We start from the raw sequence: 24,919 nt of genomic DNA on the forward strand, positions 1-24,919 counted from the left end.
TATTTTCACTCACAACTGAGTTAACAGAGTCTCAGAAAGAGCAAGAAGGGGGGAAGAGAGGTGATATCTGTGATTATCCTCACCTTATCAATAAAACAGGGATAACGTTGAAGTAAGGCAGTGTTTTGTGGATCAAACGTTAGGGCCTGAAGGGCATGTAGTAAATCAAATAAGACCTTGGCCAGACATTGATATGACCCAGAGGGGAAGTTGAAACCTTACACGCACTGCCAAGTACTAGGAATTATCAGTGACAAAACAATGGCTCCCGTCAGTATGTTTCTTTAAAGAATTAAAAAAGCAATGAGAGAAAATTTTTGTGATTTTCTATTTTTCCTAGTGCTCAACATTGTCGTTAAGTTCCATAACCATTTGAACTTAACGTCCACACAGTATGTGACTGTATATTGCAAAATCTTTGAAGTTGACTATTCTTGTACAGCTAGACGACCAGCTCACGCTCTTGATTTTGAAAACATATCTCTCTGAAACATGCAATATAAAATTTGCATAACGCTGTCTGAATTAATCTCTAACCCCTTTTAGTTTACTTCTAGTAGTAAGCTTATGGATGGTCCCATGAGTATCCGGTAAAACTATGAAAAATACTTTTTGTGCAAATTTTTGACGAATTTATCAAGTATTATGCAAACTTAAAACATGCGTTCTTTGTGAAGATAAATTTAGGAAATCTACCTTCAACTCGGCTGCCGAAGCTCTCATAAAATCGCTTGACGGATTCACAATGTATCAAGTGTTATGTATGATGAAAAATCAATTTTCCCCACGTTCATGACTAGCATGCGTTATAATATAGATAAAATAGCAAAGAAACTGTGATGACGACTCACATACTAAAAACACGACTAAAAAATTAAATTACAGATTATTTTGTTCAAATTAAGAAGCAGGTAAGTTTAGAAACATCACTTCCATGATAAGTGTAACTGAAAAACTTACCATGGACGAAGCACGCTGAAAAGACCAGAACTTTGAAAATTAATATCATGCCGAAGTCTCACAGGGTCACCGTCGGAGAGAATCACCTCGTAGATCTGTGTTACACAGCTACATCCGAGGCTGCGAGGGTTTGTCGTGATGATCACGTGACCCAAGTTGCCAAACACAGAAGTGTCTAGTGACACATTGAAATAACGGTGGGATGCGTGCTGCTTCCATCAATACGCAAATTTTAAGAACCTCCGAACAGAAAAGTGGTACAATGGGCGTTAACAACAAAGGAAAAATGGTCACATCTGAATGTGTCGACAATCTTGGAAGGCAGCGACATGTCACGAATGCAATGTGTTTGTTGTCCTGGTCCGAATTATATATGGTTTAATAGTCAATGGATGGATACATGCTCGTTTATTCACCTTGAGAAATTGTTTTGTGAGGTATATATCAATTTGTGTTCTTTGGCAAGGAATGAATAAACCTGTCTCAATAAAATAACCATCCATTACCAAGTGTGTCAGCCTGCTTTGAGCTTTTGACGTTCAGAAGATTAACTCACAACTTTTATCAACAGATTTCAAATGCTCTAATCTCCAAGTAGCCTTGGTTTATATACGTACATGTTATGTAGGTCATTTCCCCCACACTCATCATGACCTGAGTTCAATTAGTCTAGAACATTCTCAAGGTCACTGCCCTTGATGACCTCACAACCTTGAATTCAATTAGTCATGTTTGGAATGTTCTGGAAAGTTGATTAGTTGTGTAAGAGAGATAATTTTAGAACAGTAATTAGCATGTCAATAAAAGTTCTAGATTGTTCTTATATGCCTATAAAAGGGACGTGCACAGCTTCCAGTCAGACTTTTGGGATCGTGTCTCTTGTGTGTTACTAAACTCCAGCAGTAGTCATTCTCAAGACTTTTCAAGACCTTCACTGCCAACGCTGGATTTATACTGTGGACTTTGTGCAACTACAAGCCTGCAAGCCGAAGGACTGTTCATTCATCCGACTGACTGTTACAACTCTGAGACTGGAGCTTTGCCGTCCCAGCTGAGATAAGTAGTCTGTACACTTTTAAAGCTTGTACTCTATCCCTGACTTAGCAATTAGTTTTATTTTTGTAATAAATTTTGTTTAAACGTTAACTGCTGAGTTCACCCTTTTGTTCGTTTTCTCTGCACGTAACAAAATTGGGGGCTCGTCCGGGATCCGAATATTTTGAGCCGTTTGACAACATTTTGCCTGCCTTTTCAAAACTACTGTATACTGTGAACTCAGCAAAATTCAATCATGGCGGAATTCAAGCCAGACGAATTTATGGATGACCTTGATCAGGACACATTTGATTCCCTCAGAAAAGACGACCTCATAACACTGGCCAATTTCCTTAAGGTAGAAGTTAAACGATCTATGCACAAGCGAGAAATACAGTTCAAGATTGCAAAACATTTAGTTAAATCAGGCCATTTTGAGGAGTCTGCCTTAAAAGATTATGAGCCCGAGTCTACCTCTGAACTCAGAAAATTAGAATTAGAAATGCAGACAAATTTGGAGATCAAGAAACTAGAATTACAAATGAGAGAGAAAGAATTAGAAATGGAAGAAAGACAAAGAGAGAAAGAAAGAGAGGAAAAAGAAAAGGAAAGAGAATTAGCAGAACACCGACTGCAATTAGAAATGAGACGTTTAGAGCTTGGACAGTCAGGAAAATTCTTCCCTTCAGACAAGTTTGACATCACTAAGCATTTCAGGCTAGTTCCCCCTTTCCAAGAAAAGGATGTTGATAAATATTTCCTTCATTTTGAGAAAATTGCTCAGAGTCTGAATTGGCCTAAGGAGTCCTGGTCTATGCTTTTGCAGAGTGCTTTGGTGGGTAAAGCCAGAGAAATTTACATTCAGTTGTCAGTAGAGCAGGCTTCAAATTATGATTCTGTGAAGGAATTAATTCTCAAGGGCTATGAGTTGGTGCCTGAAGCTTACCGTCAGAAATTTAGGGATTGTGAGAAGGTGAAGGATCAAACTTATGTTGAATTTGCTCGAACAAAAGAACAACTGTTTGATCGTTGGTGTTCTTCTGAAAAGGTCAGTCAGAATTATGACAAATTACGACAGCTCGTTTTGATTGAGGAATTTAAAAGGTGCATCAGAAGTGACGTCAAGACGTTTATCAATGAACAAAAGGCAGATACATTGGAGGTTGCTGCACGTTTGGCCGATGATTATTCATTGACCCACAAATCTTCCTTTCTCAGCAAACCATCCCAGTCCTTTTCATACAGAAACAATGCAGGTAAATTTAACTCCTCCTTTTCATCCAAGAAATTTTCAAAGGAGAGTAGAAAATCAAATGACAACAGTTCACAAAATTCAAGTAACACTCCCACATCATCAGATCCCAAGTCTCAATCTCCTTCTGACAAACAGTTTGGTACACTTTCTTGTAATTATTGTAAGAAAGACGGCCATTTAATGTCAGATTGTTTCAAATTGAAAAGAAAACGTGATGGTCAAAGTGGTCAAAGTGGATCTAAGCCAACCGGCTTTATTTCTTCATCAACTCAATTAGAGTCTAATAATGTGTGCAACACATTTTCTGAGGTTAAACCCCTCTTATCCCCAATTAATGAGGTCAAGGTCAATTCTTCTCAAGATAGCATTATGGGTATTTTCGAACCATTTATTCATGATGGTTTTATATCACTTTCTAGTGATTTTCTTCCGCTACCCCTGTCAAAATTTTAAGAGATACCGGGGCTTCCCAGTCTCTTTTGTTGGCAGATACCCTGCCGTTTTCTGAAAAGTCATTTCAGGTTCTAAAGTTCTTATTAAGGGGGTAGATTGCAATGACTTTATTCCTGTTCCTCTCCATAATGTCTATTTGTCTTCGGACTTTGTTTCTGGACCTGTGGCTTTAGGTATTAGGCCTTTTTTGCCTTTTGAAGGGATTCACCTTCTTCTTGGAAACGACCTTGCTGGGGACAAGGTCATTACTAATCCACTTGTGACTGATAATCCTAGTTTAGATCAGGATCCAGAGCCAATTGAACAAGAGATACCCGATTTATTTCCTTCATGTGCCATTACTCGAGCCATGTCAAAGAAAACTTCTGAGAATCAAAATACTCTCAAAAATAATGTCACAGATGTTGACTAATGACACCTTTCTCAGTCAGGTGTTTGACACGGAGCATTCCGTTATCCCTCGTGGATTTGAAACTTCCAGTAAAACTTCTGCTGACCAAAGTCAGACATTTTCTAGATCAAATCTCATTGCAGAACAACACAAAGACCCAGATATTTTGTCTTTGTTTGACAGAGTAGATGATGAAGGTAAAACTTCAGATAGCTCTGTTTCCTATTATACAAAATCTGGTATTCTCATGCGTAAATGGAGACCTCCAGATGTCTTGGTTGATGACGACTGGGCTATAAAACATCAAATTGTGGTTCCAAAGCCCTATCGTGCTGAAAATTGCGCCTGGCCCATGAAACGCCCTGGGCTGGTCATTTGGGAGTAAGGAAAACTTATCATAAAATTCTCAGTCACTTTTATTGGCCTAATCTCAGGCAGGATGTAGCACATTTCTGTAAAACTTGTCACACATGTCAAATGGTAGGAAAGCCAAATCAGACCATTCCAAAGGCCCCTTTACAACCAATTCCTGCATTTCAAGAACCATTTAGTAGGATACTAATAGACTGTGTTGGGCCCCTACCAAAAACAAGATCAGGAAATGAGTACATGCTGACAATAATGTGTACATCAACTCGGTTCCCAGAAGCCATACCACTGAGAAATATAAAGACAAAGACTATAGTGAAAGCTTTAGTCAAATTTTTCACTTTATTTGGCCTCCCTAAATGTGTCCAGTCCGATCAAGGCTCCAACTTTATGTCTGGAATTTTCCACAAGTAATGGATCAGCTAGGCATTAAACAGTATAGGTCATCCGCCTATCATCCAGAAAGTCAGGGTGCTCTTGAGCGATTTCATCAAACTTTGAAAAACATGATTAGGACCTACTGTTTTGACACAGAGAAGCAGTGGGATGAAGGAATTCATTTTCTGCTCTTTGCTGTTAGAGAGTCAATTCAAGAGTCTCTTGGTTTTAGCCCATTTGAGCTTGTATTTGGACATACAGTCCGTGGCCCACTTAAGCTCGTTAAAGAGAAATTCCTGTCTGACGACGATGATTGTCTGAATATTTTGCAATATGTGTCAGATTTTCGTACAAAACTCTCTAAAGCATGTGAATTAGCCAGAGAAAATCTTGAGTCATCTCAGCAGTCAATGAAAACCAGATATGATAAAAGCACCTCAAAACGGAAGTTTGAACCAGGTCAAAAAGTTCTTGTTCTACTTCCGGTTCCTGGCAAACCACTCCATGCTCGTTACTTTGGGCCATACCTAATTGATAAGAAATTGAGTGATTTAAATTACATCATAATAACACCTGACAGGCGAAAACAAAAACAGCTATGTCACATAAATATGCTTAAGCCATATTTGGATAGGGATAATCCTACTATAACTCAGCCTGTCAGTGCAGTCAGTTCAAACCATTATGAAGATAGTGATACTGAAACTGACTTGAGTGAAAATACTCTAAACTCAAAGCTGGGCTCGGTCAAGCTTCAGAACTCAGAAATCCTGGAGAAGCTGGAGTCTACAAAGTTGGCACACCTCCAGCCAGAACAACAACAACAGGTGAAAGAACTGCTCCACGAATATAAACACCTGTTTCAAGATGTTCCAACGAGGACGAACGTCATCTATCACGACGTTGATGTTGGGGACAGTAAGCCTGTAAAACAACATCCATACAGACTGAATCCAACAAAAGCGAAATATCTCCAGGAAGAAGTCAAATACCTGCTGGACAATGACTTTATTGAACCCAGTAAAAGTAACTGGAGTTCGCCGTGCATACTTGTTCCCAAATCAGATCACAGTTATCGTATGTGCACGGACTTTAGGAAGGTCAACACTTTAACAAAGACAGACACTTTCCCAATCCCGAGGATTGATGACTGCATCGACCGAGTGGGAAAAGCCAAGTATGTGACGAAATTTGACCTACTGAAGGGATTTTGGCAAGTCCCTCTGACGGATCGTTCTCGTGAAATATCCGCCTTTGTTACACCAGACGGATTATTCCAGTACAAGGTGATGCCATTCGGAATGAAGAACTCTCCGGCAACGTTCCAACGGATGATCAACGACGTCATATCCGGGCTAGACGGATGTGCAGCCTTACGTTGACGACGTCGTCCTGTATAGTGACACCTGGGAGGAACACATCAAGCTCATGCGGAAGTTCTTTGAGAGACTGAGTAAAGCCATGTTGACTGTCAACCTTGCCAAATCTGAGTTTGGTTGGGCAAGGGTAACTTACCTCGGACATACTGTAGGACAGGGTGAGGTAAAACCTGTTGATGCCAAAATCAGTGCCATTTCAAGTTTTCCCATACCAAACTGCAAACGACAACTGATGCGCTTTCTCGGTATGGCTGGTTACTACAGAAAATTCTGTCCAAATTTCTCCACAATTACTGAGCCTTTGACTAACTTACTTAAAAAGAAAGTAAAGTTTGTTTGGTCAGAGCAATGCCAACAGGCATTTGATACACTTAAAGCCATACTGCAAAGTGCCCCAGTGTTGTCTGCACCAGATTTCACTTTGCCATTCAAATTAGCTGTAGATGCTAGTGATACGGCTGCTGGTGCTGTTTTATTGCAAGAGGATAGTCATGGTGTAGATCATCCTGTTTGCTATTTTTCACGCAAATTTAACAAATCCCAGAGAAACTACTCTACAATTGAAAAAGAGTGTTTATCTTTGATATTAGCTTTACAGCATTTTGAAGTTTATGTTACTTCTTCAAATCAGCCAATAGTGGTTTATATTGATCACAACCCTCTTGTTTTTCTGCAGAAATTTAAAGGCAAAAATCAGAGATTGCTAAGATGGAGTTTAATGTTACAGGAGTTTAATCTTGATATTAGACATATCAAAGGCAGAGACAATTTAATTGCAGACTGTCTCTCTCGTATTTAGAGTTTATTGTTGTTCACTTTCACGAAATTTTACTTTAGAGTAAAAAAATTTTGAGTACTTAAATCTTTTTCAAGATTACATTTGTAAAAGAAAGATTTTTCTTTGAAAAATTTTCTTTTTTTGAAGAGGGGGTGTGTTATGTAGGTCATTTCCCCCACACTCATCATGACCTGAGTTCAATTAGTCTAGAACATTCTCAAGGTCACTGCCCTTGATGACCTCACAACCTTGAATTCAATTAGTCATGTTTGGAATGTTCTGGAAAGTTGATTAGTTGTGTAAGAGAGATAATTTTAGAACAGTAATTAGCATGTCAATAAAAGTTCTAGATTGTTCTTATATGCCTATAAAAGGGACGTGCACAGCTTCCAGTCAGACTTTGGGATCGTGTCTCTTGTGTGTTACTAAACTCCAGCAGTAGTCATTCTCAAGACTTTTCAAGACCTTCACTGCCAACGCTGGATTTATACTGTGGACTTTGTGCAACTACAAGCCTGCAAGCCGAAGGACTGTTCATTCATCCGACTGACTGTTACAACTCTGAGACTGGAGCTTTGCCGTCCCAGCTGAGATAAGTAGTCTGTACACTTTTAAAGCTTGTACTCTATCCCTGACTTAGCAATTAGTTTTATTTTTGTAATAAATTTTGTTAAACGTTAACTGCTGAGTTCACCCTTTTGTTCGTTTTCTCTGCACGTAACAACGTACATCATTGGCAGGTTATGTGGGTCAGGGTAATAAATAGCTGCAGTACAGTATCTTAGATTTAGCTTTTGATTATGGGTTGAACGTCTGGTTTTGCGGTCCGACCAACAAACCTAGGCAAAACCATGAGCTACAGTAATTGTACTGCAGCTAAGTAATAAGTGCGATAAATAAGAGGAGAATTGAAAAATAAGATTGAGATACAGGCCTCATTACAGAGTGTCGGTAGTAAATGCACTCTACGAGAACGAGGAAAAGACAACTGAACGTGAAGAGAAATGCTACTTTGGAACAACATGTACCGTGAGTCGAAAGGAATTTATTGGGGGTTTGAATAACTTCAAGCAGCGCTGGCCTTGTCATGCGCCACCACACGATCGACTGTTCGGAAAGAAGTCGCTGCAGGCGCTGCATGTGAGCGGGACACCTAGCGTTCTACCGTGACATCACAGTCCCTCTGATAGAGGGACTGTGGTGACATCACGGTGGTGACATGCAAGTGAACCCTTAACGTAAGGACATTTCTGACACGAAAGAATAATTAGATGCTCTGAACACTGACAAAGTCCAAAAAATTCAATGGACGATCTCTGATTAACAAGTCTTTCTGCATTTACGTGAGCAATAGCTTCTTTCCCTTCAAAGGTGCCGCGCAAAATGACACTAAAAAATTATGATAGCGCTGTGTACGACGATATCTTCGGCAAACTAACGAAAGCGAGTTTCTGACAAATCGACTTTACATATTAAAGTCTACCGACCCTATTTCCTTCGCAATAGCAACTCTAAAGATTCAAGTACTATTTTTAAGCAAACAACCCGCTGCAGGAGGGTAATGTGCGTCTCGACAGTACTGCTAACAGAAGGAAATATATGCAGAAGTTCACTATCGACCTATCCATTTTGACGGAGACACGTCATCAGAAATTTACATACTTGGGGGAGGGGGTGTCAGGTCTTTATAGTATATCTCATGAAAATAAGATTTCTACGTTGACAAGCAGTAGCTGTAGCTTTCTAAATCGATGAAAGTAATTCCATATGACCACTGAACATATATCTCTGACTCATAGACATTCTAAACTGATTTGTTGTGTTGTACAAAGCATCGCATCACAGACATTCGATGGATCTGCTTGTACACATACATAAATAATTACAGATTTTGGGTTGTCAGCTTTTTTTCTGGACGTCCTCTTACTCTTAAAAGTCAGAGGACGTACACCTTAAATTTTGAAACACATCTCAGATACTGTCCGTACTTCTTACGAAATGATCTCTTTCTTCATCCGAAGTTCAAACTTGATTACGTTATTCTCTTGCTTGTATCAGCTCAGTGACATTGAGAGTTTCAGTGTATAGGAGGCTTAGCTTGTATTTCATCAGTGACCATCAAAATTGTGAACATTATTTCTCTGACAATAATGGTCTGACATGTTAAGTGATATTTTCTGACAGATGTCTAAATTACAATTTCTTCAAATTTGTTACTGAATTTGCATATTTTATATTTTCGGGGTTCATTTCTGTGTAAATTAGTTTCTCGCCAATCGTTGTCCGATAGCTTTCAAATTTTGTTTGTTATGTAGAGGCCAAGATAATTACAATTCACATTATTTCCGAATCATGAACAAAGATTCAAGTCTGAACTTTGTGGCTGAATGTTATTCATTCGGACATATCCCTTCTTTTTTATTCTTGTGTGTTTAACAATCAGTCTAATCTGGCGTCCACTTTTTGTTGAGAATAATGAGACAACCTTTCAAGTCGTCTCCTCATTCGGCCGCCAGATCGCACATCTGAGCGGAAATGGTTTCTGTATTCCTGTCAACAAGTCACGGTCAGTCTGTCTCTCAGGTCGGTGTATGTGGCAACGATTGGTCGAAATAGCGCCAATAGCGCTCAATTAGTCTGTAACATTTGTTTTCACAAATTTTCAGCTATCGTTTGTCGCATGCACCAAAGTTTACTGGCTACCTGTCTCGCGCTTCTGGAAGACAAGCTTTTGTGTACTGAGCCGCTTATATTATATTTAATTCCCGCTAACTACTGGCAAGAAAGCTTATCGATATCGATAAGGCTGATACCATGCCATCGTTTGAGTGTCAAGCCATATAATACTGGCTGCTTTATGAGCTTTAAACGAAGTAGCAATGAGTGTAAAAGAGTAAGTTATGGCCAAAAAAAAACAGTTTCTGGTCCTTGACATTCAGCAAAAGTGATGCGGTGACGCAGTTTTCTTTTCTTTCTGTTTTGCTTTTCTTTTTTTAATCCTAACAATGCTGGGTTTGGCACTATTGATGCAACAGTTATTGTCTTTTATCACTGGCTGCATAATATTTCCGTTTTCTTTTAGTGATTTTGGACATGCAAACAGGGATATCAAGGATAGCTGTACTGGTGAGTATATAATTCCCCCCCCCCCATAAAAATGACATGACGCGCAGGTTCTGAAATGACGTGCGTGGTGACCAGAAACGATCTTTTTTGGTCAAGTAGCATAATGCGCATATTCAGGAAATCGTTTCAGGTTTATTTTTATTGCTTGTGTACAAAATAATTCGATTACTTGTGTAAGAGTGCAGCAACAAATTTACTGTTTTCTTACCAGCATTGGGAGATAGATCTTATGTATTATCCAAAGCACTGACAACTTAAAATTCCTATAGATGTGTGGTGATCACAGTCACCCTTCCCATCAACACTGGTGGGAATTGATGGAACATGGATAAAAGTGTGACCTTTGCTCAGGTCAAAGTCAAGCAATAAATGAAACAACGTTAAATGGACACTCTTTCTGGATTTTCTGAAGTGCATGAATTTCGATTGTACGCTTCACGACATCGTCCTCCGCAGTGCAGTTGAAATCATGACATACGTATAACATCGGTATATGAAAGACATCGGAATGATTGGAATCCGTAAAACATTGACAGATAAAATCTATGAAAACGTGAAAAATCGTAACTTAGGCGTGGAAAGTAAACTAAGATAGCGTTTTTGCTGAAGTATACGCTGACAGAACTGGTCAACAATGCATTAGAACGGTCAAAATGATCTCTATTGATCTGTTGTATGCCTAAATTAGCATTGTTTAGCTTTATTCCGTCTAATTTAACCGCGCTATTGATCTGTTCGCGATCGATGTACGAGGTCACCCTCTCACTGCAAACACATTAGCCCTCTACTGAATACATATACCGTATTTCACTTTCAAGGTTGTGAGCCCAGTCCCGTGATTCATTGATACCTATCGGGCGTCCATCATCAATTGGCTAAACCATGAACTCAACGAAGAAACGAAACTAATACCTCAATGGATAAACCTTGCAATTGTCTGACGATAGAGTGAGCACATTGCCGTATACTCTTCCTATCAGTATAAAGTAGACTTCTACCTCTATGGTATCACTTTGTGATAGCGTGTCACAATGCGACATAAAACGGATTTAATATGTCTATAAAAGGTAAAACATTACCAGATCAGCGATACATTCATCCTAAACCACTGGTAGTAAGTGGCGGTATCATAGGGTGATTGTCAGGGACGTGAAACAAGGATGATGACGTCATTGTAATAATAGTGCAGTCTACCGTTGGTCCGCACACAAATGCATGGTTCAGAATCTTTGACTTTATAACTGTGGGGTACATTCACTTTGCCCGAGGAGACTTTTAGCACTTTCGATTTGAATCAACCACTATGTGTGTTAACATAAAACACGCTAATCCGTATGTAAACTATTCCATAGATTTGGACTGGTAGTTTAGCATTCATTAGTCGTACAGGTTTTGTCTAGTCCTCGCCCAATTATCGTATGTGCAAGGAATGCTCGCAGGTAGCTGCAAACACTGTAATTGCAGTTGGTATAAGGTGACTCGCGTACCAACGCCTTAGGCCGAACAAACATCCCGTATACGGAAAGCCACTAAAGTTTTCGACCGGAAAACGCACTGCAATAATGCAGTACGGTCAAACAAAGCAGAATCTATGGTCAAGGCCTGTTTGATGATTGCATAACCCGTCTCTTCCCCATCAGTGTGATCCTTTCTACCGTAAACGAGTAGTTATTTGCAGTGATCTGTGCTGTGTGCTTTATCCACAGACCCTCGGGAGTCTATGATCTAACATGGCAAAGAATATAACTCCGTGATGTGGTGTGATGCAGACTGGTTGTGATGTACTTGAATCCTAAACTGTGTTCCAACAGTACCAGTTTATCTGCGTCCTTATAACCTCGCACTCACACACGAAACAGTAGACTTGGTTCAAGTCGGTGAATTTAAAAAAATAAAATCATTTATAATAGTTTCTCTTGTGTCTCTCCTATTTCGTACAAACCTATCCGGAATTTGGCAGCTCACGCCAGGTTTTCCGAGCGATTGAATGCGTCACGTTTGAGTCTGCGCAGTAGTGAGTTAGTTTCTGCCGGATGATTCCGGGTGAAACTCCGCTGTATAGCGTTCACTCCACTCATCGCGTTCACCCACGGTCCCTCCTGGAGGGACCGTGGTTCACCCTACTCATCGCGTCCACTCACGCGCGCGTTTCACATGAAAGCAGAATACAAATCATTGCGTTCACTCCACTCAAACATTCACAAATCACAGACTTGAACCAAGTCTAACGAAACAGGTTCCCTCCGCCGTACGCAAGCATGAAAATGTGTTCAAATGATGGTTTAGGAGTAGCACGGATGACAAATAACTATAACAACATAAAATAGAAGTATCAGAATGCGCCACCGAGTTTTACTTCCCATGCATGAAGAGTGTGGCTACATATGTACATAAAGGTGCGACGGCTTGTCGTGTTCCCAGTCTTACTTTTGTTATGTTAATTATCCATTGTCTACGGCTGTTATGTTACGCTTATACTTTCTTAAAACTGGCCACGCCCACTTATTGCTGATGTGTGTTTGTTCCTTTGGAACACACTGCATTCAGCATGTCAGTACCGCCAAGACTAGAACTAATATGCTGTGCCGTCACATCGATGAGCTCTCACATCCTGTCGGAATATATCATAGTCTACATTTACACATCTTTGAATAAGCAACATTATCATCTATTCTCAGCTGAGAACTAAATTTGAAGTTTAGAAGAGCCAGTGAACGAGAAATATACAGTTAGATTTGACTGGTAAAATGGCCAGAAAATTTTCTTTCACTGCGATATGGACCGCCTCGGTAATTGTGTCAGTTATCTTTGGTTGGATCAAACTTTCGAATCCCGGCAAGATGCCTTCAAGGAACTGTAGTCTTCCAAGTGACTTAAAGAGACATTTACAGATATCATCGCCTTTTGTTTTCCAAGGAAAAGTTGTGAGCACTCCATGTCTTCCCGAAATTTTGACGACCACACCCATCGGGCTTGGTTCAGGAGCTATAACAGGTTTGAGTTTGAAGTCTATCTTGCATTTTCAACTATAGCCACCTATTTAATTTATTGATCAGGCTTGTAAAGCCAAATATAGTGTGATAGGTCAAACAAGCAAGTTGTCTTTTCAGGTGCGTCAGTATTGAAATGTCACATGTACTAACAATATCACACTGTACAAATGATAAAATATTACCCGCTTTGGGTAACCTTATCTCACATAGGATGGAATCCACGCGGTTTAGAATGAGGGGAAAGGGCGAAATAACTCCTCATTGAGAGCTGTGAAACTTTTTCTAAACAGCTTCCATCCCGCCAAACGCAACATATGGAACTTTCCCACCACTACAGGCAATGTGTAGGGCTCTAGCCTCAATTTTATCCCTTCAATGGCGTTAAAATCAATATATAGCATTCTTGGGAAAAGAGATTTCTATTAAAATTTAATGGCTATCTCCCGATTCAGTGAACCCCAGTTCAGGTCAAGTCAACTGAAAACCAGGCCATTTTTTACTTTGGTTTAAATTTTAACCCAGTCTGTATTTGATTATCCGTCTGCCTGTTTTGTGTGTATTTTATGTACGACTGTGAGTGTATGTGTATGTATGTCTGCGTGTAAATTTCGTCTGTGTGTCTTTTCGTTTTTCCCTTTTTACTGAATAAGCCAATTTATGACAAGCGCAGGTAAATATTCAAGCAGCGGTACAAAAAAGTTGAATTGAAAGTCTCTGTTTTTCGACATCGTGAGGTTGGCTACCCTTTATAAATATCTTTACCTGTTGATGAAAATCCCTCTTTTAATTTCTCTCTGTCACGTGATCTTCTCTATAAGGATATACCGGTGCACATTTCGATATTACTCGTTCAGAAATTTTCAAAAAGACGCTTAGCAGATAGTCACGCTGGGTACTCAACTTTCAAGGTGACGAGTTCAAGCAAAATTAAGAACTTCTTAATTTGAACTATTAATACCTAGTCGAATTTCATCATTTTTTTTCTGCTTCGAAAAAATATTTTGGCCATTTTATTCTACTGCTACCGAGTGACTAGAAATTCATTGTGGCCACGCTGTTAACCAAGTGACTAGAAATTCATTGTGGCCACGCTTTTAACCAAAGGGAGGACAGTATTAGTGGCATTGCCTTCTTTCGGTTTGAATAGCCTACCTGGTTTTGGCTTGTTCTTTCGATGTAAGGGGCAACAGCATTATACTTTCCGGTCCACGGCTTTCAAGCGCAACGTGGAGACTCATGACATTTTTTGACAATTGACAGTAAGCACCTTTCGCAGAGCGTTTGATATTTTTATCATGTCTCATTTTGGAAGCTGAACGAATCGTGATTTTACATTACATAAATCTTTAAATTAGATTACAAAAATGTACAGTGATCTAAGTCTGTTCCGGAGTTAAAGTAAGGAGACTGACCGAAGATAATCATTTCCGTGTCTCAAGGTTCGATTGCAGCGTAGAGTCGTAAGAACAGTGCGCAGAGAGAGAGAGAGAGAGAGAGAGAGAGAGAGAGAGAGAGAGAGAGAGAGAGAGAGAGAGAGAGAGAGAGAGAGAGAGAGAGCAAGCATACCATCTTATGTGACCTGATAGAGGTAAACCATCGTCACACAACTTTTTTGCAGACGTTGTACAACAAATATTGTTCATCACATAACACGTAACATCTAGTTGAATTGAATTGAATTCAATACACTAGACTTTAATGGCAAGGATTGGTACACATGAGGTTTTAAAAGGTTGTCTCCGGTGGTGACTTTTGTTAAAATGCGCTGTCAGCCAAAATTAAAAGAAGGTAGGACGGCTTGTATTCTGCTAAACTGTAATGGGTGTGTTAAAGAAGACGGACTAGATAGATGTGATTTGTCTTATATACAAAGCGTACAAAGTCATGAATTGTGTATTTATCCCCGTAAACATTTGAAATGACGCCAAAGTGTGGACAAGTCCATACTTGTACGGGAACAGTCGCATCAGATTGAATGAAAAGTGAAAGAAGGTAGCTTTATCGCGCTGATCATAGACACAGTGAAAACACTGTAACGAAATGACAGCACAGAAGCGCAGCGTGCGCGATAAACATCAGTTAATGCTTAGGCATCCACAAATTGATAACCTTTAACGTATTATTGAGGAGGATCCAACCTTCATACGAGCTATATTCGGAGGGATTTTTTTAGTCACGTGACTAGCCAAACATTGCATGTGAGGTATATGCCCCAGATCTTTGCCTTTTGGTGCATGAGAAGTTTTGTAATATGGGCTCCAAGCGAAGGGCATGTCAATAAATGTAAGAGCCTAAGACTTCGCTCTGTGGTATTATTCGTTTGCTTATCACAAGAATTGCATTAAAGAAAATCGTTGCATAAATCCGAAGATTTCAAACAGTATGTTTAGAAATGTTTTATAATTGCGCCAATGTTTTGGTAATTGATTTTACTATTCACATGAAGAATCGTACATATAGCTTGAGATTGGTGGATTCAATTACGTGTCAGCCGTGACAATCACAGTTACTCTACCACAATAGAGTAACCGTGCTACAATCGATCAGATATTTGCCATTTATATATCCCCAGCATCCTTTCTCTATTATATATTTCAAAGCGAATTCCAAGCAAAGGAATTCAGAATCACATTATGAATATATTTGAAGGTCAAACGTGTATTTTGGTAATTGTGTTTGTGGTTGAAATAATGACGCGAACCTGACATTGTAATAGTCATTTAGAGACACTAAATCGTCTTTCTGTCTGAAAGTTTCCAAACAAGGTGTCTTCAAATTAGAATGACTCTTTTGTTCACTTGTCACACTATTTAACCAACCATCATGAATAAACCGTTAAAAGCTTATTATTTCGTCGTCCTGGTGACAGCTATCTCAAAAGATATAATCATTCTTGATGACATTACGTCTCCGTAATATCTGAACGACACCGTCACCGAATCAATACGTCGATAACTTACGTTCGGCAGGGTCATCAACGATAACTAGTTTGACTGCTTTGGAAGAATTTAATGAGTCACGGTGCAGTTTTTAGCTACTATAGTCTATAGAAGCTATTGGGATGGGTATCCGTCCGGCGTCTGTCTGTCTGTCTGTCTGTCTGTCTGTCTGTCTGTCTGCCTGTCTGTATGTATGTATGATCGTCTGTCACTCAAATATTGAGAACCGCAGTACTCATAGACTTGATATTTATTGTGTGCATGCAAAATATGATTATGACAAACTGTTTGTCCTTTTTTGATATTGTTGAAAATATTCAAATTAGCTCACAAAACCCGTTTTTGTAAAAAAATCTTCTTCACAATCGCTGGTCAGACAGCTTCGATAATTGGTATCCCTGGGGATAACCTAACCTAGATTTGTTCAAATTGTGATGAAATATGGAAATTTTTATTTTTAAGGCGATTATTGTCATTTTTGATCAAAAATTCTTTAAAATTCTTGTTCTTTAAAACTGCCGATCAGACAGCTTTAATATTTGTGATATAAATCCATAGGGATGACCTATTTCAGAGTTGTTCAAATTGTATAGAAATATGTAAATTTGTATTTTTAAGGCAATTTTTGTCATTTATGGTCAAAATTTTTCCTTCATAGAAAGTACTTATCTTATAGGTTTGATATTTGGTATACAGATTCATAGGGTTATCGAAATATAACATATTCAAATTATGATGAAATCTACAATTTTTGTATTTTGGGGGCAATTTTGTCTTTTTTTGGTTAAAAAATTTGTTTATCAAAAGCTACTCATCTGATACCTTTGATATATACAGATTTCAAGAGGTTATCCTATTGTAATATATATTGAAATGGTGATGAAATCTTCAATTTGTAATTTAGAGGCAATTTTTACCAATTTTGGTCAAAAACTTTGTTTCTCAAAAGTTACTAATCTCATAGCATTTTATGTCAAACTGCCTATTTAAGTGTTCACCTAGTGTGAGAGACAGATGGCAAAGACACTGTAGGCATAGACGGAAGTTTTCTATGCTGGGTATTGATAAATATCTGTATATATAGGGGTCTGTAAGTATGAGCCATACTGAAACAATTCTGCCATAAGAATACCCAAAGGACCTCTGCACTCACTTTATCTGGTATTATGCTACGTACGTCCGCTATACTGTCCTCGTCTGTAGTAGCTTCAGGGACATTGGCCCTATGTTTCGGATCCGAAGAATTTGTACTAATGACAAGATTTTCCAGTCCGGATTTTCCACTGAACGCTATACTCTGGTGAGAAGACCGGTTTTGAAAAATGGAAATTGCATTATCCCAACTACTTTCCCGTAACTTCACTTAATTCAAAGTCTACAGGTTTTTAGCGAGTATGTCGTCCTACGTGTGATTTATGCAAAGTTGAAAATAGGGGCTCGTACAAAGAACAGGTACGGAGAAAGTAAATTTTGTAAATGGTTCTAATGCGGAGTCGAGCATTTCAGTACAAGGTACCGGCCACTGATCTTCGATGATGCTGATACCGATCATCTTCTGCAGGAATTATCTGTCTTCTTACTTCCATGACTGCGCCAACCAAACGGCCAAGATATACTCTTTTGATTGAAGCTTGGCTGATTGCAGTTAATTAGACGTCACGGAGATACAAGCTTCACGATATACGGGTACAATGACAATACGTCTCTGGATGCATTGCGTAAGTTCTGAACAAAGGCTGTTGACCTTCCTTAACCTTGTACAAACAAAAAGCAAACTCTAACAAAGAGAAAAGGTAGTAGTCATCTAATGATGTGAGCTTATCAGATCAAGAAGGAATGGGAGACGCCATTTTGTATTCGGAATTTCGTTTGCTTTTCAACAACACCCTTACTCAACATAGAAGCCAAAGACGATCCCGCCGCGCGACGCTGAGTTACGCAATCGCATCAACCAGGTGCAGCCAGCGAACAATGCACTTTTAAAGGGGTCCTTACTATGGTACTGTGCAGGAGAAGTAATGTGAACTGACTAATTTTAAGTCAAGAGGGTAATTAATTAGCTGTTCATAATTTGCCCTCCCACTGAAAATTTTTCGACTTACTCTGCCGCACTCAAACTTCAATTCATTTTTACCCGCTCCCCACATTCTTTTGCCTATTTCCCCTCCCCACTGTGCAAGTTTGAAGCTCCCCTGCCCTGTGGTGAAAAAAACTTGCTGATTTCCCCTGCCGTGGAAAAAAATCACCTAAAAATTTTGTCATTCCATTTCCTCTGCAGACATGAAGCTACCCTACCCTGTGATGAAAAAAAAAACTGTCGATTTTCCCCTGCCCTGAGAAAAAAAATTCCCCTGAAAATTAACATTCCCATGCAGACACATACTGCCTTGTATTTGGTTTCCATCTCGCAGTACATAGAGTGAGATGTTGGGTCAATCGATAGGCTAAGTAGTCTGGGTAACCTTTAAAAGGTATAAGTACTTGCACTGTGTCCCCATCCCCGGAAACACCATAGCTGAAATTCCCGTGTCCCTGTTTTTAAAGTAGCTTCCCCTCTCCTCGTTTTTCGCCAAGCCCTGTCCCCAGGACAATCAACCAATATCTGCCCTGCCCAATAAAAAAAACTAAAATTTACTCCCCTGCCACCTAAAAATATGTCCCCTGCCCTAGCAAAATTAAAATTTCCCCTTCCCTCAAAAATTGCTCCCAGAATAGCTTTTTCGATGAATAGCTCCGTTGGCTGCACCTGATCAACGTCCAGCTGAGTCGCCAGAAAGGAAGAATAATTTCGTTCACCTGTTCTGGGTAGCGTTCTCCCGATGGGCCACTCGATGGACTATTCATCAAAGTCCCTCAGAGAGACTGTACGTTCACCAGAAATATGACTTATCATGTAACCACCAATGTCTGCCTTTGAGCAAAAACACCATGAAACTTAATAAGACAAAGCTCAATTTCTTCGAGTTGAACTCCGAAAAAAGCTGCGCGATTACGATTGATTTCGTTCGGACATTGACGCGTGTAATATCCAAAGGATGACATGCCTGTATGTGAGTCGGATGGTCGTCGGTGGCTTTTAGGTCTCTAGAAGACAATACCAGCTCTCAAATCACATCGCCTCCAATTTGCTAAAATCTTATGTAAATTGACAGCAATACACAATTGTACTACACCACTTTACTCTACCATTGACGTACTTTCAGTCTTACGGCCTTTTCAGCCATTGTACGATGAAGCTAAGTAAGCAATCCATAGGAGAGCTCAGACCATTCTGAAATTATTTTACTTTGGCTTCAGTTCTCAGACATGATATTTGTATAAAGTTTGAGGAACTTTCAAGAAACACGTGCGTACTCAATCAAGTCAAGTCTATTATATATCCATTGAGTTTGGTACCTCCTTTAAAATTTAACCTCACAGAAGCTGATTCCGATTCTGACGTCACCAGCACAAGTTTATGTATTGATTTAGATGAAATACTAAACTGTATTAAAGTCAATAAACTGATTAGATCAGTAGTCCAAATGCTACAGAGACTTACAGTTACGCAAGGCCCGTAAATTGTAATATGTTCCATAATATTGGAAGTCTCCTTGTAACACGAGAGTAACCAGAACTACTATTTGTCTCTCTTACACCACAGCATATCACGTACCTTTAACTCTTGTATGTCGTAGTCAATTTTTATTGCCTTCATAAAATATAATGCAGGCAGTTTCTTTCAGCTCAAGACAATTTTTTTTCAGATATAATAATATAAAAATTCATAATAAGTAATGCAATTTTACATTCAAATTTTAGATGTAAAAAATAGTGACAACATCACTGTTCGCTCCCATATATTTATCAAAACAAGTCAACAATTGTATGAAACATGGACATACATATACAGACAGACTGACATACATAGACTGGCACAGAGTGATGACATTGACCCCAAGTGTGCCTTGGCCCATGGAGAGTAGCAAAGATATAACAAACAGCTGAAAGTAATGATAAAATAGTTAATGATAGACCTATACAGGCACTGAGTGAATATGTTACAGCAATTTGATTAGTTTCTTTTCCTTTTCTACTTCTGTGATAATCTTTAAGACAATCAATCTGCAAGGCAGTTTATGTATTGACAAATATGTTATCTTTTACAAGCACACAGCAAACTGTTCTTGATTTTTTCACTTACAATATTTGACATAGACTGAAATACATAACATGCAACCAATGTTTACACTTTGCCCATACACCAGATACATGGAGAAATTTCAACATACAATCACCAACTCAGAAACCCTACATGGAAAAGTAAACATTGTTTTCTTCCAGAACAGCTGGTGCATCCACATCTGCAACAACTTACAAACTTAACCAATTACACAATGATGATGACAAAAGAGATATAACTAGTTAAACTGTGGTGAACTTGACTATTCCTTTCAAATCCTTACCTAACTTGACATCTTAAACTAAAATACACTGCATGGTTAATTGCGCACAAAAATACATCGGGGTGGACCATTTGATAAGGGACGGTGTCTGGAAGATCGATGAGGTACATTATCTTTTTTATCCGATCCATTGTACATTCTTTTTTCTCCCACTCTCCCACCTTTTCTTTTTGTCAAACCTTCTCTGGCTGAATTTTTTATTGGCATTTGTTTGGAATTTTTTCAAAATCTGCCAGGATTTTTTTACTGCATTTCAACACCAAATACAGTTTACCATATCAAATGCTTACTAAATCACCACATTATATACTCTTAGTTCCAGTAGGTATAAAATTACCCAAAAAAATCTTAAAAATATAAAATGAAAGATATCCCAGTAAAACTGAGAGTTTCGCAAAGTTGCCCCAAAAATTCAAAATTCCGGATTTCAACTTAATTTCAATATATGTTATTAACAAACCGGTTTACTAAATATCAAAGCAATCAGACTGGTAAATTTTGAGAAACAAATTTTATGACCAAAAATGGAAAAAAATTGCACCCCAAAATACAAAATTGCAGATTTCATCCTAATTTACAATATATCAAATAAACATAAATCCTAGGAACTTGTACACTATATATCAAAGCTACCAGATCAGAAGTTTTAGGAGAAAAATTTTTTTGACCAAAATAAAAAAAAATTGCCAGTTTCAACATACCTTCAATACATTATATTGAGATTAATCTTAGATACCTGTATACCAAATATCAAAGCTATCAAATCAGTAGTTTTTGGATAAAAAAAAATTTATCAAAAATTGGGAAAATTGCCCAAAAATTACAAATATGACAATATCAATACAATTTGTACAAGCATGACTGAGGTCATCCTGAGGAACATGAATATTAAGTTTCATAGCAATCAGACGAGCGATTTCAGAGAACAAGATTTTTTGACTAAAAAGGAAAAAATACCCTAAAAATACAAACATGCAAATTTCATCCCAATTTTTGCACACATAATTTAGAATACCTAAAGAAATCTGCATACCAAGTTTCAACCAAATCTGACCAATGCTTACTGAGTTTAAGCCATTTGCAGGATTTTTCCTTTTTTCCCCTCATTTGCATATTTTTGGCACTGACATGTTCATTTGAACAAATTCACATTTCCACCCCTAGGTGCACCTGTACACCAAATACTAAGACAGTAGGTGCTACGGTTTAGTTTTTGATGTGGACAGACATTCATACATACATATATACATACATACATACATACATACATACATACATACATACATACATACATACATACATACATACATACATACATACATACATACATACATACATACATACATACATACATACATACATACATACATATATACATACATACATACATACATACATACCGACGACATTTTTCCACTTAAAGAATACTCCCATTTGCATATATATATATATATATATATATATATATATATATATATATATATATATATATATATATATATATATATAAATATATATATATATATACATATATGGGAGCTAAAAATTGCAGCTCTGAAAAATTGTAATGTTCTGTGATATGTGTGGACTATTTTATTACTCCTACAATAGACCCCTGTTTTTGGAAGGTCTATGATCTTACGTACCAAACTTTTCATGAACGTATGGAATAAAATCGGCTATGTTTGGGTCAGCGTTCCTCCATCTACCGCGCAACAAATGTCGAATTCTTCATTTTCCAGGGATTTGAATGTGTATTACCGTTTGTTGGTCTGAATTAATTGGATTCCGTTGATGTCACGCTTCAGCGTGCTCAGAAATTCACAACAAAATACAATTAGCGGATATGTAATAGCCACTTCCATACTTAAGTGGGAGATAACCCCATATTACATTGCAAACTATCTGTCTCTGAAGTGACTCTGAGATATCAAAATTTTTGAACCCCTTGACATTAGCACATCAAGTCAATTGCTTGTATGTTCGACCACCCCACACAAATAATAGTACAGTCCATAGGATAGCTCCGTTGCAATATCTAGACAGGGTACTTCACCGATACTTCACCTTAAAAAATGGCCACATCCCTGTGTTAAATATGTGAGGAAATATTTAAACTTTCGATTTTCACAAAAATTAGCTGGTGAAAACTTTTAATTTCTTTATGAGGTTCAAAAAGTCCCAAGATCGGTTTACCAAAAATAACTTTAAAACTTTGAGAGTACGAACTAAACATTCCCTGAACACATTCCATGCAAAGTTTGAAGCTACATTTGTGTACGGTTGTCATTTACTCAACTGTTACTTTGTGTCGCGTACACTTTAAACAGGCAACCATAAGGACAAGCTGAGCAGCTCCTCAGTAAGATCAGAGTTAAAGTGTTATGTGAGAATCGCTGTTAACGTCTGTGATTCTTGACAAAGACGGTATCTTTTAACAGTTCAATGGATTACAAGAAGTTGTGTCCTTTCAAGCCACGGTCCCTCCACTGTGGATTGACCGTGTTTAAAGCTATGAATAATGTCTATTCAGTTAGAAGTAAGGGAATTACAAATTTTAAGCCTATTCTTTCAAGATGCATTTACTCAAAAAGACAATTACCTCTATTTTATACAAATTCTTAAAAAAGAAAGAACTTCACCAACCATAGAGATTCTCACGCAAGATGTTATCAGCCTTTGTAAATCATCGTGTCGTCTTTTGTTCTGTGTAATTATGAACAACCTGTACAACAATTAGCTGTGGAGATCAACATGGGCGTATTCCACATGTACCAGCTAAGCATAAAAGGAGAATGTAAGAAGAAATCACATACTTCTCTAGTCTGAGTGACCACACACCGAAAGACGAGGCTACGTTTTCCCCTGTATCTACATGTAAACGTATGTATGTATGTATGTATGTATGTATGTATGTATGTATGTATGTATGTATGTATGTATGTATGTATGTATGTATGTATGTATGTATGTATGTATGTATGTATGTATGTATGTATGTATGTATGTATGTATGTAGTATGTATGTATGTATGTATGTATGTATGTATGTATGTATGTATGTATGTATGTATGTATGTATGTATGTATGTATGTATGTATGTATGTGTGTGTGTGTGTATGTATGTATGTATGTATGTATGTATGTATGTATGTATGTATGTATGTATGTATGTATGTATGTATGTATGTATGTATGTATGTATGTATGTATGTATGTATGTATGTATGTATGTATGTATGTATGTATGTATGTATGTATGTATGTATTTGTGTGTGTGTGTGTGTGTGTGTGTGTGCGTGTGTGTAGGTGTGTGTGTGTTTAAAGCAGCAATTTTAAATAGACCCTTGGCAGATCATTGGCTTTGTAGAGACAGACTCCCATCTGACACAAATGAAACATTTAAAATGCATGTACATCACAAATTGAACAAAGAGACCGTAAGCGGAATTGCCATTGCGCCGATTTAGCTACGGTGATTACAAATGCCATCAACAAGAGCAAATAAAACTCATAATTTTGATATTTGGGGGAAATGTTAGAATTTGTTAAATCAAACCACCCTTATAATACATAGCCATATATTGAGCGCGTTTCAATGTTTGTGACTGTGTGTGACAGTTTGTGTGTGACATGTACATGACGTTTGTGTGACTAAATTGAGAACTCGCCACACTACTGATACTTCTTGCGCAACTGTCACAGGACGGTTGAAGCAAAGGGACTCGCACAAACGAACGGTGATATTATACAAATACTTCTCCTTGGTGTATTGATTAACATTTGAGTGAACACATTTGAACTAAACAGAAAACCCTGATATCCAGAGTCTGCGTTGCGAGGAGATACGACTCTGTTCAGGCAACCAGCAGACAACGGTGAGTGGAAAATGGGACATAACCATGAATCACTCAACATCGCTTGGAATTACTCACTGTTCCTTGACTTACTCTGCTTAATAATTACTTTTAAAATATTTCAACTATGGATAGCAAAGAGGGACAAGAAAACGAAAACAAGAAAATCGCAGACGCCGGTTGATTAAAGGTACGGCGTTGTCTAAAGTTAAACTACGAAACTCTTCCATATAGTTTTGCGGATCAAACGGCCTATGGACTGACCGTAGTTAATCCATACAGCGTTTCAAATCAGATAACAAGCAAGTAAAAGGTCACTGCACTTTATGACGTAAGTTTCGCGCAGTGAATAACAAAGCGTACGGGAAAATCTTACTCCGAATATCAAAGGTGAATGAAGACAATTACATTGTGTGTAATTTTTGGCTAAATGCATTGATTGTGACAAATCTCGGAATTTCTCAAAAAATTCAGTAAAACAATGCAAGAACTCTTGAAGATCTTTGTTTCAATTTCGATTTAGAATTTGACTTATTACTTTAAATGGATTTAGGTCAGTA

General features: G+C 38.1%; 2 protein-coding genes across 2 annotated transcripts in view; one reads left to right on the forward strand and one right to left on the reverse strand.

Moving 5' to 3' along the window:
- Nucleotides 1-1,333, reverse strand: part of LOC139117974 (C-type mannose receptor 2-like) — a 76,025-nt gene extending 74,692 nt beyond the window's left edge. The window contains exon 1 of the mRNA XM_070681235.1: nucleotides 961-1,333. Within this exon, the coding sequence (XP_070537336.1) occupies nucleotides 961-1,009 (49 nt within the window). The 5' untranslated portion in view covers nucleotides 1,010-1,333. The remainder of the gene's footprint in view (nucleotides 1-960) is intronic.
- An 11,463-nt stretch (nucleotides 1,334-12,796) lies between these two features.
- The window catches only part of LOC139117871 (mucin-22-like), a 29,875-nt gene continuing 17,752 nt past the window's right edge, over nucleotides 12,797-24,919 (forward strand). The window contains exon 1 of the mRNA XM_070681105.1: nucleotides 12,797-13,118. Within this exon, the coding sequence (XP_070537206.1) occupies nucleotides 12,872-13,118 (247 nt within the window). The 5' untranslated portion in view covers nucleotides 12,797-12,871. The remainder of the gene's footprint in view (nucleotides 13,119-24,919) is intronic.

The sequence above is a fragment of the Ptychodera flava genome, chromosome 18 (assembly GCF_041260155.1).
Source record: "Ptychodera flava strain L36383 chromosome 18, AS_Pfla_20210202, whole genome shotgun sequence".
Taxonomy (NCBI): domain Eukaryota; kingdom Metazoa; phylum Hemichordata; class Enteropneusta; family Ptychoderidae; genus Ptychodera; species Ptychodera flava.